General features: G+C 43.1%; 1 protein-coding gene across 4 annotated transcripts in view; it reads left to right on the top strand.

The window, feature by feature from the left end:
• LOC138102685 (ras GTPase-activating protein 1-like) overlaps window positions 1-14,649 on the top strand; it is a 150,716-nt gene that overhangs the window by 21,816 nt on the left and 114,251 nt on the right. For all 4 annotated transcript variants that reach the window (XR_011147476.1, XM_069000401.1, XM_069000403.1 and 1 more), the window contains exons 4-6: window positions 516-586; window positions 10,962-11,079; window positions 12,110-12,141. Coding sequence is in view for 3 of the 4 variants with exons in the window: in XM_069000401.1 (XP_068856502.1) it covers window positions 516-586; window positions 10,962-11,079; window positions 12,110-12,141 (221 nt within the window). In the remaining variant the exon portion in view is untranslated. The remainder of the gene's footprint in view (window positions 1-515; window positions 587-10,961; window positions 11,080-12,109; window positions 12,142-14,649) is intronic.

Here is a 14,649-nt window from a genome sequence, read left to right as displayed (position 1 = left end):
AATAATGTAGGGTTTTACACAGACTTAATAAAGTATATCAAAATAATATTACTGTTTTGTAGCAAAGATTTTGAAATACACATCCTTGAAATAACCAAAGCTCCTGAAATCTGTTTCTTTCAAGTGACTCAGTAATTATCAGTATGAGTAATGCCCCCCCCCCCGAATAAAGTTGTTTCTGAATGTTAAATTTTTACAAATTTCCATTAAGAGGAAGTAAGTTGTAAAGTGCTCTTTCATGGGAATTACATTGTTGGTAATTTGATTTTTGGAGATAACATGACTGATAATGTTTACAGGGCTAGAAGCAAAATGAAGGCTTTTGTAGATAACTTTAGGAATTGAGCATTTCCAGCTCTTACTATTTTTGACCCTTTAAAAACTTAAAACTAGCAAAGGGATACAAATTACTATTACCAGTCTTTTGCCTCAGAATAGCATAATGTTGGGGAGAGGAAGTTACACTAGAATGAAAGGGAAAATTAATATCTTTGAACTCTTCTCTAAAATTGTAGCCTGTGGAGGATAGAAGGAGAGTTCGAGCAATTCTACCTTACACCAAAGTGCCAGAAACTGATGAAATAAGGTATGTTTTAATAATAGGTAGAAGCACATGTGAAATTCTTGGAGTATTTATAAAACCTAATGACTTAGGTATATGTTCACTATGCAAATACTTTCCAATTGCATCTTATACTTAGCGCTCTGGGAGGTTAAAGGTATGATGCCTGCCTTTTTTTTTTTTTTTTTTTTTTTTCTTCCACTATATATGTTATGTGGAAAGGATACAAAACCAACAGTCCTATATCTAATGGAAGAACATATACTAGTTGCTTGGAATTAATACTGCTTTCCTGAGATATCAGTTTTCTTCCAGATGAAAAAAGAAAAGCCAGATTTGAAAGATGTTTGTAGTAATTTCTGATGAGACTGTCTTGGTTTCACAAGTTGATAGAACATGCTGGTGTAATTGGGAATAAGGTTCTTGATAGGACTATTCACTTAAGATTATAGAGAAAAATATATGACAGCTTTATATCCTCATTGGGGTGAAAATTTATCCAGTCCATTCTGATCTCTATAAAAAACATTTTGAGGATATTCATCTTTGAGAAGACCTTCTTCTAAGCATGCAATAAGGTAGTAAGACAGGAGGGAGCTCCCTAATTGTATATTGAAAGTAGGGCTTCTTTTTATTCTTATGCATACCAACTTAAGAGGAAAAAGTATTTCATTATTCTGCTATGGTAACAAGAATTACAGGAAATTGTAAAGGTCTATGTGTCTGGCTAGGTTTCTGAGATCTGCATGGTAAAATAGTCTGTTCATAGCAAAACTGGCACAAAGTACACTGTTTTAGGTCAAATTAATGTATTATACTCTTGTACTCTCAAAGATATTATGTATTTCAGGGAATCTTGACTTAGTTTTAATGTCATAATTAATGTTTAGAAAGCTTGAAGTATTTCAAACAATAACCTGTGAACTTCTTTGTAATAGAACTGATATAGGATGGCCTTGCTATCTATTGTACATTGTTAAGATTTAGGTTCATTAGTAGCTGTCTTGGTTTTGAAAGACAGGTGTCTGCTAAGGAAGGCAGAAGCCTCCCTTGAAGTGGCAGATATAACCCCTTTCCCTCTGAGTTATTATAATTTTGAAATCAAGGGCCTTTAGGCAAAGATGTGGGAAATAGGAAAAACAGTTCTTTACTATATATATATATAGATATATAACCAGTCAAACAAAACAACAACAACTATGACAGTAACAGCAAACACAAACCCAGTCCCAGCCTTCTCGGCTGTCACGCTATTTCCCCTCGGGTGCAGTTCCGCTTGCAGCTGGCAGGGATTGCTGGCGGCTCCCGGTGAGCAGGGCAGGTGCGATGGTTCCCCCGCGGCTGCAGGGGGCGCTCCGGAGCGAGCTCGGGGAGCACACGGCACTGGTGCCCTGGGGTCCCGGGGAAGGGTGGAACAAAAGCTTCACAAACCCCTGGGCAGCCTGATCCTGGTCTCTCAGAAACAGCAGGCTGGAACGGCAGGCTGGAGCGGCAGGGACAAACACAAATCCCGGGTGGCAGACGAGATGTATCCAAAAGGGGAACCCCCCAGAGGTCCAGGCAGGCAGGGCGAGCACGGCTACAACGCAGCAAAGGCTCGAAGCAGCAGCGGGGCAGGGCGGCCACAGCCCAGCCTCCAGCAGGGCAGGGAAAGCAGCCCTGGGATCCCGGCGTTGTTTCCAGCAGAAAGAAAGACACCGAAAACCGGGAACCAGCAGCTTTCTCTGCAGCTTCTCTCTCCGGGTGCTGAGAGCGAACTGAACTCACATCAGAGGTGAAAACAAAAGCCTGGCCAGGCCCTTTTGTCTTCTCTTAAGTACGGCCATTTATCTCCTAGCAACATGCATATGGGAAAAAATTCCTTTAACAGAAAAAACTGGGACTAAACTAAAACCCCAACAGTAGCTGAATTCATTCTAAGTATTTTCACTAGACTTTTTTAATTCTTGTTTTTTACTTTGTGCTCAAGTTAATGCATTTTTTTGTTACTCTCTGTCTCAGATGAATTATTAAGAGAAGTCATCATTGTGGGGTTAACTAAAAGGGTTTTATTAATGATTAAAAAATTATTAAATGGTATTTAATATTGTTCACTCAGAGTGGATGTATCCATCACACCCTCTCAAGAGATGTTCAGTAGAAAATTTCTATCTAATTTTGGTAGTTGATGAACTTCAGTACTGTGTAGCTATTGCCTGTATCCCTGATACATCATTTGACTTGATTGAGAAGTCCTCCTGTGCTCTAGTGAAAGGTTTTCATATGACCTGATGTTATGGTTTAACCCTGGCCAGCAACTAAGCACCAACAGACACTGGGGCAGTAATTTTCCTGGATGGATGCCTTTTCGCTGCTGTTTGTTCTTGCACTTCTTGTACTTGAGCTTCTAGTCTCCAGGTAGGTTCACCATCCCACTTCCTTATGCCTGCCCACTGGTCATGGCAGATAGAACCACAGGGTGGCATGTGGTGTGTGTCACTGGTAAACCTCTCCCCGAACACAAAATGGTTGACTCTTAATAACCAAGATGTTGGTCACTATGGGTGAGGAAAACTTATCCTTCTTTACTTGCTGGGACAATTGTTGGAACAGTTTCTCCACAGCCAAGACACAGGGAGGAAGTGAGATTCTCTGAATTCTCAAGTTGGCTGGCCAATCCAACCACAGTTGTTGCTTTTGTGTCTCTCCAGCTCATTACCACCAGGTTGTTGGTGTACAATGTTGGTGCACTTCATACAAACTTTCACCACATGGGCCATGTGCATGGGATTTCACACAGCTCGTTGGATACCTGGTTGTCATATACCTCTACCACAGTTAATTCCCTCAGATACTAGATACCTCCCCCAGTGGTGGTCACCTTGCTTTGGGAATTTGCAGGCTCTTCCTTGAAGGGATATCTGTCCTTCACACTTGATGGAAGCTGCCTCCAAAGACTGAAGATTCCTGCCCTTTTTACAATCCCTTTGTCAGTGACCTTATTCCTAACAAGGGATCCCAGCTGCTAGGTTTCCTTACCCTCTAATTCCTGCTGTTTGGCTCCAATATCCCAGCATCAGAATAACTAGCTGACAATTTGTTCACCTGGTTGATGGCTTCACTTACCTCGCTGCTTGCTTAGGGATAGGGATATTATGGTATACTGCAGTGGTAGGGAGGAGAAGAGAGATCCAACAGGCAGGAATTGTGCAGCAAGATTGATTTATTTAATTGTTTTACAAACTCTTTTATAGACTTTTCTTCATAGTCTAATTGGACAAAGGATCAGCCACCCCTTGGGGTGATTGGCTAAAATCCTAAAACATCCATTGTCAAAATATTTTTCTACTGTACCATAACAAAGCTCTGCAAGGTCGCAGGTGTTCATAGTTTATAGAACTCTGCTACTATCTTCCGTGAGAGAGAAAAGTATCTCACAGCACTGGAAAGAAGCAAGAGAAATTCTTGCTAGCTGTATTTTTGTATCCACATATGGATTGTATGGTTTCTGTCTCATTTATGATTTCATTCTTTCCCCTCCTGTTCTTGGGACTGCTCTGCTGCTCCCTCTTAGGAGACGCTTCTTCATCCCTTACCAAATGAGTTGACTTCCGCTTTCATTGTTTCTTTTTAATTATAGAGGTGACTGATATAGTTGAAGGCCGGGTCTCTGATTTACCCACAGTGTCTATTGGTATGTTTTCAGATCCAGAAGACCCTCTCTTTGAGGGTGCTGAACAGTTCTAAGCAGTGTTGGTTGGTGCAGGCCAGGCCCCAATAGAGTGTGATAAGTTGCGCCTCTTTGGAATATCTTTTTCCAAACATTCTATCACTTCACCAGGATCTGGGAGTGAAGTCCCAGACCACTGGAGGTGACAACATTTCTAGATACCTGCCCATATTTTCCTACATGCCTTGTGTCCTGGGTAACCCAAAATGTTATTGTTTTCCATATCTATCTGTGCCCAAAAATTGTTACTATCTCTTTAAGGTCTGGCGGCACAGCCAGAAAGAGAATCTTGAGGCCAGGGGGTGTCATGGGTTAGCTGGCATAGTCCCGGAAGTGATTTTCTTGCAAAGAGGTGCTTACAGCTTCCTCTGTGACTTGACAGAACCTATTGGCTGGCTAGTTTGAATATGGACAATTTTTTAAGCCACTTAGAATTTTGGCCACCTCTGTGATTCACACTTAAGAATAGACAAACCCCGGGCAGAGCTCTGTCTCATTTCCGGCACTGGGACAGGTAGCTGTGGTGCCCTGTACAGGGGCCCGGTGGGCCCAGCCCAGGCCCTGCTTGGGCCAGGCCAGGCCGGGGCATAGCCATCCTGGAGCCGTGCAGCCGTGTTCCACCCGTGGCCCCCCCACAGCCCTGCTATGTGCAGATGGAGCGGCCCGGCTCCCCCTCTCCAGTGCGGCCAAGATTCAGCTGAAGCTGCCCTGCTGTCCGGTAAAGATCATGTGACCAACAGCGATAAGCTTCATTCCAGCTGCAAGGCCTAGGTGAGATTAACCCTTTTAGTGCTGTGAAGAGCTGAAAACCTGAGGGAGAAGAAAGAGGAGATGCTTAAAGCTGAAATTCTCTTGTAAAGCTATGATGTATCAGAGTACCCATTGTAATTTCATGAAGGCATGGGGGGGTGGAGCGTTCAACTTGTACTTGTGAGCAAAAGCACCTGCGCTGAGATAGGCAGCTGCTGACGCAGCTGTAATTTCATGAGAAGTTTGAACAGGAAGAGATGGAAGCAATGAGGACTTTTGCTCCAAATGGAAAGGAGAAAACCTCAGTTCCTAGAGATGCTCCCAGAGATAGTCCTAGAGATGAAGATGAGGAAGACCCTTTGCTCCCAGGGAAGGAGAAGGGCCTCTGTTCTTAGAGATGAAATGCTCCCAGAGATGGGTGAAGAGAACTTTTGTTTCTGAACGGCTCAACCTTAAAATTGTACCCCAAGAAACTTCAAGAGTGGACCCTCGAAAGCAGTTGTGGGAAAAGCTGCAAGTTGGGGGAGGGGGACTCTCACATGATGCGAGCAGAGAACCAATCTGGGCGGCTGTCTTGTTGTGATAATTTCTCAATAGCATGGACAAGAGAGACTCCTCTTCCTAAATGAACTGAACAAGGTTATTACGGAAGTGGTAAACAGACTGAACATCTCAAGGGTTGTCTTTTTACATTGTCAGTGGGAGAAGGGAGAAGGGGGGGGGAGGAGAAGTGTTCTGAAGGTGTGGCATGATTTTATTTTTTTTTTTCTTTTCTTTTTCCTTATTTTAGGTCTGTTAATAAACTTCTTTATATTCTTTCAAGTTTGGTGCCTGCTTTGCTTTTCTCCTAATTCTTATCTCACAGAAGGTAAACAGTAATGAGTATTTGGGACCAAACCATTACAGGAGGTTGCCAGGGCCATTTTAAAAACTCAGAGTTGCCCAATCAGAGCTCCCTCTTGCCTTTTGGCTCTACTCTCAACAGTAGCAATCTGAGAAGCTGCATTTCACAATCAAAAAATGTTTCAGAGTGAAATTTGCAACACCTATTGGCAGCGTGAAGCTGGAGCCAGGCTGGGTTCGGTCCACTGCTCATCTGTGCTTGAGAGTCCATTTTCTTCTCCTCCTCCCCATCAAAACAGGGACCCAAGACAGCAGCACCAACACCGGCACAGTCCAGTGGGGTAGCAGGAGGTGGGAGCAAGCAGCAGCACTGACCTCACACATGCCAGTAATTCCCATCTGCCACTAGAGCTGCTTCGTAAGCTCCTAGCTTCCCACTTTGTTTTCTAGGGGGAAGGTTGAGCCAAGCAGGGTTTGTCCGCCATCTTTTCCCTTTGCCTCCCCACACATGGTCGCTTGCAGAGGGTGCCATCTTGGGAAAGGGGTTACTCTCCCATTTTGAGTTTCTCTTTGTTCCTGGGGTATGCGTGGGATTTCAGCAGCTTTGTAACTAGTGCCTATTACTGTTATTTTTTGCCTGTTGCTATTTTGGTTTTTTTTAGTAAACCGTTATTTTTTTCACTTATATCTACTCATATTCATTTCTCCTTATTGGTGGAAAGGGATTGGTTAAAACTATAAGGGGAGGTAACTCATTTTAGAGTGTCCATCTCTTAAATTGTCTTAAACCAAGACACCTTGCCACCCATAACTACACTGCTGTGGGGTCTGGGTGATATTCCTAAATTGCTTGTTAACCTTGGAAAAAGCCAAAACAATATTCTAAGAAATATCGTGGCCGGGTTGGGGTCTGTGGCGCAGACTCAGGAACCCGTGACTGACCCAGAGAGAGTGTCCCACAAGGGACAGTCTTCCAGAGGGCTACGGCGTTCCCTCAGCAGCCGGGGTGCCTTTGCAGAAAGGTGCCTGTCTCAGCAGGCTGTCATCTCTTTAGTGATTTCAGCAAGAGTGACTTCAGCTCTTATTCTGCAAGGCAAACCCCAGGCTGGACCAGGAGGAGAGAGACGAGAGGCTCGTTTAGCAGTTCCGCATGAGGCAGCTTTATTAGTCCGCACCCTGCGAAGGGGAGGCCAGGGACAAGCTCTCTGAACTCAAAGGGGGAGAAGGGTAGATCTTATAGGGATACAAGGGTGGGTGTGAGAGGGTAGAAGCCAATGGGTTACAAGGCATCTACATAGGGTCTCCCAGAGGATCATGGTTCTTGTTTTCTCTCACCCTCATCGAAAAGTGCTGCCTTTTCCAAGGGGATTCTGGTGGGAGGTTATGCAATCTCTTTATCTCGGCAGACCTCTTTCCAGGGCAGGGGCTGGGCATACCCCACAGCGAAATACCAAAAGGAGTATTTTTATTACCCAAGAATGTTTAAGATACTGAAGAGTTGTTATAACAAGGGAGAAAGCATCACATAAGAAGGTGGTGAAGGTGCCATTCTCTATTTCCTCCACGAAAATCCTCTTGGAGGAAGTGTAATTGTTATTTGTCTCCATGAGACAGTTCCTGCAGTACAGTAATGGAATCAGTACAGAGCCCAAATAGCAGATTAAGCTCAAGGCTGTTGGGGTCTCCTCCCCCTGCCATGTAGCCCTGGGAGAGGGGCCCTGGGGGGGAGGCACGGGGTTTCCCTGCCCCTGGTCAGCCTCGTTCCCCATTGGTTGGTTTGTGTTCCCCTGCGCGGGCAAAGCAGCTCGGGTCCTGTGACTGTGGCAGAGTCTCTCGGCAGAGCCCGGCCATGCGGCTGGGGAAATAAACATCTCTGAAACATCTAGCAAGAATCCGTCCGTATATATTTCTTTTCCACGGGACTCCTGGTTTGATATAGGCGTGTTGCAGTATCCCCACTGCAACATAATGGTGGAGATTTGAGGGCAGAACGATCCCCGATCCCTAAGCGACTTTGTGTGAGTAAACCCTGGAAACTTTGGATTCTTCTTCTTGGTTTTGTTTTGCTATTCCATATCTAACCAATGGAGGAACCGTGGGAAGACTCTTGGCTTTCAGAGCTGCATATGGACATTTATCTTAAACTTAAAATGATTCTCGAACAACGGTTTGTAAATTTTAGCTTGATTCAAGCTCAGAAAGAACTGAAACACTTCCTGGCATGGTTGTTTAAGAACTTTTTCTATGTTTCTTGGGATTTAATTCTTACCAAGAGCTTTTGGAAGACCGTTTGGACCCAGTTAATATTTGAGTCAAAATATATGCCGATGGAAGAATATTTTCGTGAATATTATTTAATAACCGAGACTGTTGAGCAATGTCAGCTGTGTCCTGGCGAAGGGAAGCCTGGCTCAGGGACCATGCGGCCTCGGCCACGTGCACCGAGCGCTCTGCAAGCAGCAGCGAGACGGTTCCCGTGCGCGGGCGGAGCCACGCAGGCCACAGTGTCGGTGGCGGAGCGAGGCGCGGCAGGAGCGGCGCGGCCCAGCAGTGCCCGCCCGGCCCCGCGCAGCGCGTGGTGGAGCAAGCCCCGAGAGCACCCGAACGAGAGGGGCAGCGCGCGGGCGGCGGCTGGCGGCGGCGGAGCGGAGCCGTGCCCAGCCGAAACGCGCGCTGGAGCAGGGCACGGGGGGGTCATCGCTCGGGGGCCTGGCCGAGATGCAGCGCCTGGCAGTGGCAACGCAGCTGCGAGCAGAGGAGGCGACGCACGGAGAACGGAGCGGCGCGGCCTGGCCCGGCCCGCGCGGCCCCGAACGCGACCCTGGGAAAAGCGCGCCGATAGTTCCAACACGGGAGCGACCGAAAGAGAGAGCAAAGACACAGCGAGACAGAAAACAGCAGCCACTCGGAAAAAGGAAAAGACCATAGTAGCTAAGATCTTAGGGACAGTGAAATGGTATAATGTTAAACAAAACTATGGTTTTATAACAAGATGTGATAACCAGCAAGACATATTCGTGCATAGAACTGCTATTAAAAAGAATAACCCTGAAAAATGCATCCCAAGCTTGGGAGATGGAGAGGTGGTGGAATTCAAAATCATACAAGGTAGAAAAGAGTTACAAGCATCGCAGGTCACTGGGCCTGATGGTGTTCCTGTAAAAGGCAGTATATATGCAAAAAATCGTAGTCATGTTAGACAATATCTCCATTGTAAACCCCCCCTACAGTCTCCCTTTCCTAATCCCACCTTTCCCTTTTACCCTATGTCCTATTACCCCCAGTGTATTCCCAATCCGTTTTTTCATCCATGGTTTCCCTCACAAAACCCTGCCTTTGCCAATTGTTTCCCCTACAATTCCTCTCCGATGCCGATGGGGGGATGAAAAGGGGGAGGGAAGAGATTGAACTTTCTCCTGCCTCAGTTTCCCCACAGGCATGTCCAGAGAGTTCTGTCTCCCTTCTGTCAGCCCTAAGATGTTCCACAGAATCTGTTTGGACATTTAAAGACTCAGGAGGGTGGCTTGTTTTGTTTTGAAGCAGTTCTTGTTATGGTTATCCAGTTGTCTTCATTCTCCTTTTATTAAAATAAAATGGGTGAGATGTTGGGGTCTCCTCCCCCTGCCATGTAGCCCTGGGAGAGGGGCCCTAGGGGGGAGGCACGGGGTTTCCCTGCCCCTGGTCAGCCTCGTTCCCCATTGGTTGGTTTGTGTTCCCCTGCGCGGGCAAAGCAGCTCGGGTCCTGTGACTGTGGCAGAGTCTCTCGGCAGAGCCCGGCCATGCGGCTGGGGAAATAAACATCTCTGAAACATCTAGCAAGAATCCGTCCGTATATATTTCTTTTCCACGGGACTCCTGGTTTGATATAGGCGTGTTGCAGTATCCCCACTGCAACACAAGGCTAGTGTTTTAGTAATAAATATCCCAGACAAAACACCATTAAGTGCTACAGAGCACAAAAAACTGCAAAAGGCAAAACCAGTCTTTAACATGTACAGTAAAAAAGGGAGCATGGCACAGATCAGATAAACTAATGTTTAGAAGATAGATCAATATTGGGACCAGCAACTGTTAACAGATATAAGTTCCTTCTAATACCTTCTGGTAAAATCTCTTATCTCAAATCCTTTGAGGACCCTGTTGGGTACGAAAAAGGACTGTTGTGGTTTAACTCCAGATGGCAGCTAAGCATCACACAGCCTCTTGCTCCCTCTCTCCTGGTGGGATGGGGGAAGAATTAGAAGGGTAAAAATGAGACATCCATGGGTTGAGATAAAGACAGTTTTAATCATTAAAAATAAATTAAAAAAAAAAATTGAAAAACACCCACTCACCAACTGACAAAGAGAAAGGGAAATAAAACCCAAGAAAAACAAGTTACGCAAATGAAAACAATTGCATACCAGCCAGTCCCCAAGCACACTGTCTGCCCCCCCATAGGAGCTACTATGAAGAAATTTAACTCTATTCTAGTGAAAACCAGTATACCTGAGTTTGAGATTGCACTTTAAGGAATAATTTATACTAACCACTACAACCTTCCAGCAATGAAACTCCTTTGAATGTTTTAATACTTTGTATTTATACTCTTATTTGTAGTCATTTGCATGTCTTCTCAAGGAACTGTTCTGTATCTTCTTTTTAGCACTTATCTTCATATCCAAATACTTAAATAGTAGATCTTCTATAGGCTTTTTTATACAAAATTAGGTTTTGATAGAAATATTATTTTTTTTAGACTATTAAGGAAATCTTTGATTGTTTTTACTTGTGTTTAGTATTTGGTTCCTCTTGATAAAAGAATGTTACTATCTTCTAATGTTGTTGTGGTGTTTTTTGTTTTATGTGTCCCTAGCATACTTTATCTGTTAGATTCTGAATGTAAAATAAAGAAAGATAAACAGTCATGTGATATTCATATCTACTTAAACTATGTGAAAAATACACACAGTGTGCTTGGGATACCAATAAATCTATCTTTCATGGTCAGATTTTCTAAAATGTTTTTCTGAAACTATGCTCAAGAATTCACTGTATTCATTAAACTTTGTATTATGATTGTACTTTTAACATATGTCTTACTGTAACTCTCTTCAGTTTCCTTAAAGGAGATATGTTTATTGTACATAATGAATTGGAAGATGGCTGGATGTGGGTTACAAACCTACGGACAGATGAACAAGGTCTTATAGTAGAAGACCTGGTAGAAGAAGTGGTAAGTAATTTTATATTCAAATCTGTTGCAGAACTGAGATTTGATTTTTATTTTTTTGTTAGTTGTGTGTGGAAGTTAACATTGAAATTAAACCAAACTACTGTCATTTAGCTGCCTGACTTTATGTACTTTCTAAACCTTCCTGCAGTATTTGAATCTGCCAGTTTACAAGTAGTTTAACAAACCATTAAGTCTAATTTAATATCCAAAGTACCTGTTCTCGTTATCCAAAAAAGCTCATGTGCAAATGAATGATACTGTGAACTTATTAAGCAGTTCCCTAAACTCACCAGTCCTGATAAATAACTTGCTAGTCATTCAGTTACATTCTTTTTGTTTGTTTGCTATGAAATATTCATAAATGTATAGACTCAAATTTTGCCGTATGTCTTTGTTTTCATTTTTTTTAAGGGCCAAGTGTGGATATCAAAATATTGATGAGTTAATTATACCTAGAAGGGCTTATGCAAGTCAGGAAGCTAATCAGGTGACAAAGATAATTGATTTACTACAGGACAAGAGATGATTTAATGGACAAAAACACCCACCCCACCTTCCCACATGCTTTTTTTTCAAAGAAGTTCACCACTGCTTTGGAGTTTTGATGATGTTTGCTTTGCAGCATACATATTTGCTATTAGTAGAGTTTGCTTCACCTCTTCTCACATCTATATCAGGATGTGAATGGCTAAATTGAAATGGTAGTGTTAGAGTATCTAAGTATAAATTTCTACATTAGTGGCTGAAGTTCACGAAAGTTGAGATTTAAGTTACCACGTGTAAAGAAGGACTTGAAGAGTGACAGAAACAATCTTTTGAAATAACGTGTTATGGCTGAATTTCCACTGAATTCCAGTGAATGAAGTTGAAAACCTCTTTACATGAACTGTGCAATAAGCCATCTAGTTCAAAAATGTCTTGGACTTCTTAGTGTTGTTTATTTCTACAGAAGGTCTTAACCGATGAAGTTTACTTTTCTAAACTCAAGCATACTGTTGTCATGCACTTAATATGTTAATTCTCCTATTAGGGAAGAGAAGAAGATCCACATGAAGGCAAAATGTAAGGATTTTTTTGTTTTTTATTAAAAACAAATAATAAAACAACTGTTTGTAAACTTTAGTTATGAAATTGGGAAGGTGAACCAAAGTTGTATGTACTTGATTTTTAATCTTAAGACTTTTCTTCTATTCTAGCTGTTGAAGTTGCATAGGTCATTGACACAAAGTCTTGTATTAGTTATGCCTAATGTTAACAGGTTTTGCAGTGAAAATCTTGAATGAGTCTCTGTGATCACTTTACCTAGAATATATACAATGGAGGATGTGGTGTTTTCTGATTTATGGGGATTTTTTATACACATACAGTTTAGCTTAGAGGTAACCTTTTCTCAGGTCTGCTCAACTCTAAGTGCGGGAGAGGGATCAAAGTATCATTTAGAGGAATGATAGTGTAATAGTAACACTTGATATTAGCCTCGTGCTAGCACTTTAAATGAAAAACAGGAGACACTAGAGTAATCTGTTTGCAGTGAATTCCAACTTGTTAAATAATAATAAAAAAAAATAATACAATTTACAATGAACAGTGAATTGATACAGGAAACTTGATTGTTATATTATTTTCAGTTGTAAAGATGAGCAGCAAATGAAAGTTACAGAAAATTTCTAGTATCTGGATAACTTCATCTGTCCTCTATTTGCTTGCAATAATTGCAGCTTCTGCTTTCTGTATTTTTTGCCCAGTTTGCAGTCTCCAAAGGACTGATGTTAGAAAAAGGCATTTCTTCTGGTGATGTTTTCTTGGTGGTTTGTTTTTGTTCCTAATAGGGGAAAGAAAATGATTGGTATGTGGCTTCAGTTTACAGGTTTTCAGTGTTGTGCTATGTTGCGATAAGAAGCAATGCAGAGTCCCTAGGCAGGTGCAAAGGAGAGCCCTTTATTGCAAAAATCTGGCCTTTTTAAGCAGTTAGCCGGTTATCAGTTTACATAGTTTTAAAGCATAACAAACATAATTCAACCAACCACCATACACCACGATGTGAGCACACGATGGTCACGCAGCATGTTTTTCTACCCCTAATTCAGCTGTCTCTTTCCCACGGTCCTTTTCTACTTAGCCAAAGTAACAGGCCTGAGCCATGATTTTACAAAGGCAACAGTGCTAGTCAGTTTGGTATAGCAGCATAACAGTATTAGGGATGCCTTCAAATACAAGATTTTTTTTTTTTTTTAACAAAGTAGTTTGTAGTGGAATCTTAAAGCTTTGGTACTCAATTCAGTTACTCATGCTGCTCAGAAGATTCCAGGGGAGGCGGGGATTTCTGTAAATATTCCAATAGACAGGGATTTTCCTGTAAAGGTAATATAGAAAGTAAGTTAGAACTAGAGCTCTTTTTTGATGTGTAAGAGGCTTTCTTTTACACAAAATCACAGAATCATTAAGGTTGGAAAAGACCTCTAAGATCATCAAGTTCAACCATCAACCCAGCACCACCACCATATTCACCACTAAACCATGTCCTCAAGTGCCATATCCATACATTTTTTGAACACTTCCAGGGATGGTAACTCCTCCACTTCCTTGGGCAGCCTGTTCCAATGCCTGACCACTCTTTCCATAAAGAAATTTTTCCTAATACCTAATCTAAACCTCCCCTGGTGCAACTTTTCCTTTAAGGCCCTAGTTTGGTCCCATTTTGGGCTATTTCACAGAATCATTTGAGTTGGAAAAGACCTCTGAGATTGAATCCAGCCTTTGACTGATCACCATCTTGTCAACTAGACCAGAGCACTAAGTGCCACATCCAGTCTTTCTTGAACACCTCCAGGGAGGGTAACTCCACCACCTCCCTGGGCAGCCCATTCCAATGTATAACAACCCTTTCTGTGAAGAAATTCCTCCTGATGTCCAACCTGAACCTCCCCTGGCACAGCTTGAGGCTATGTCCTCTTGTCCTGTCACTAGTTACCTGGTAGAAGAGGCTGACCCCCATCTGGCTGCAACCTCCTTTCTGGTAGTTGTAGAGAGCGGTAAGGTCTCTCCTGAGCCTCCTCTTCTCCAGGCTAAACAACCCCAGTACCCTCAGCCATTCCTCAGAGGATTTACTCTCTAGACCCTTCACCAGCTTTGTTGCCCTTCTTTAGACACACTCCAGCACATCAATGTCCTTCTTGCAGTGAGGGGCCCAGAACTAAACACAGTATTTGAGGTGTGGCTTCACCAGTGGTGAGTACAGGGAGGCAAATCACTACCCTAATCTTGCTGGCTACACTATTCTTGATACAGGCCAGGATGTCATTGGCCTTCTTGGCCACCTGGGCACACGCTGGCTCATGTTCAGCTAGATGTCAACCCAGGCTGTAGCGCTGCATGGGGTTGTTTTGACCCAAGTGCAGGACCTGGCACTTGGCATTGTTGAACCTCATACTGTTGGTCTTGGCCCATTGATCCAGCATGTTCAGATCCCTCTGCAGAGCCTTCCTACCCTCCAGCAGATCAACACTCCCACCCAACTTGGTGTCATCTGCAAACTTACTGAGGGTGCACTTTATCCTCACATCCAGATTA

Source organism: Aphelocoma coerulescens, assembly GCF_041296385.1.
Source record: "Aphelocoma coerulescens isolate FSJ_1873_10779 chromosome W unlocalized genomic scaffold, UR_Acoe_1.0 ChrW_unloc_scaf_1, whole genome shotgun sequence".
Taxonomy (NCBI): Eukaryota; Metazoa; Chordata; class Aves; order Passeriformes; family Corvidae; genus Aphelocoma; species Aphelocoma coerulescens.
The sequence above is the reverse complement of the archived record's forward strand: the minus strand, read 5'-3'. Positions and strand labels throughout refer to the sequence as shown.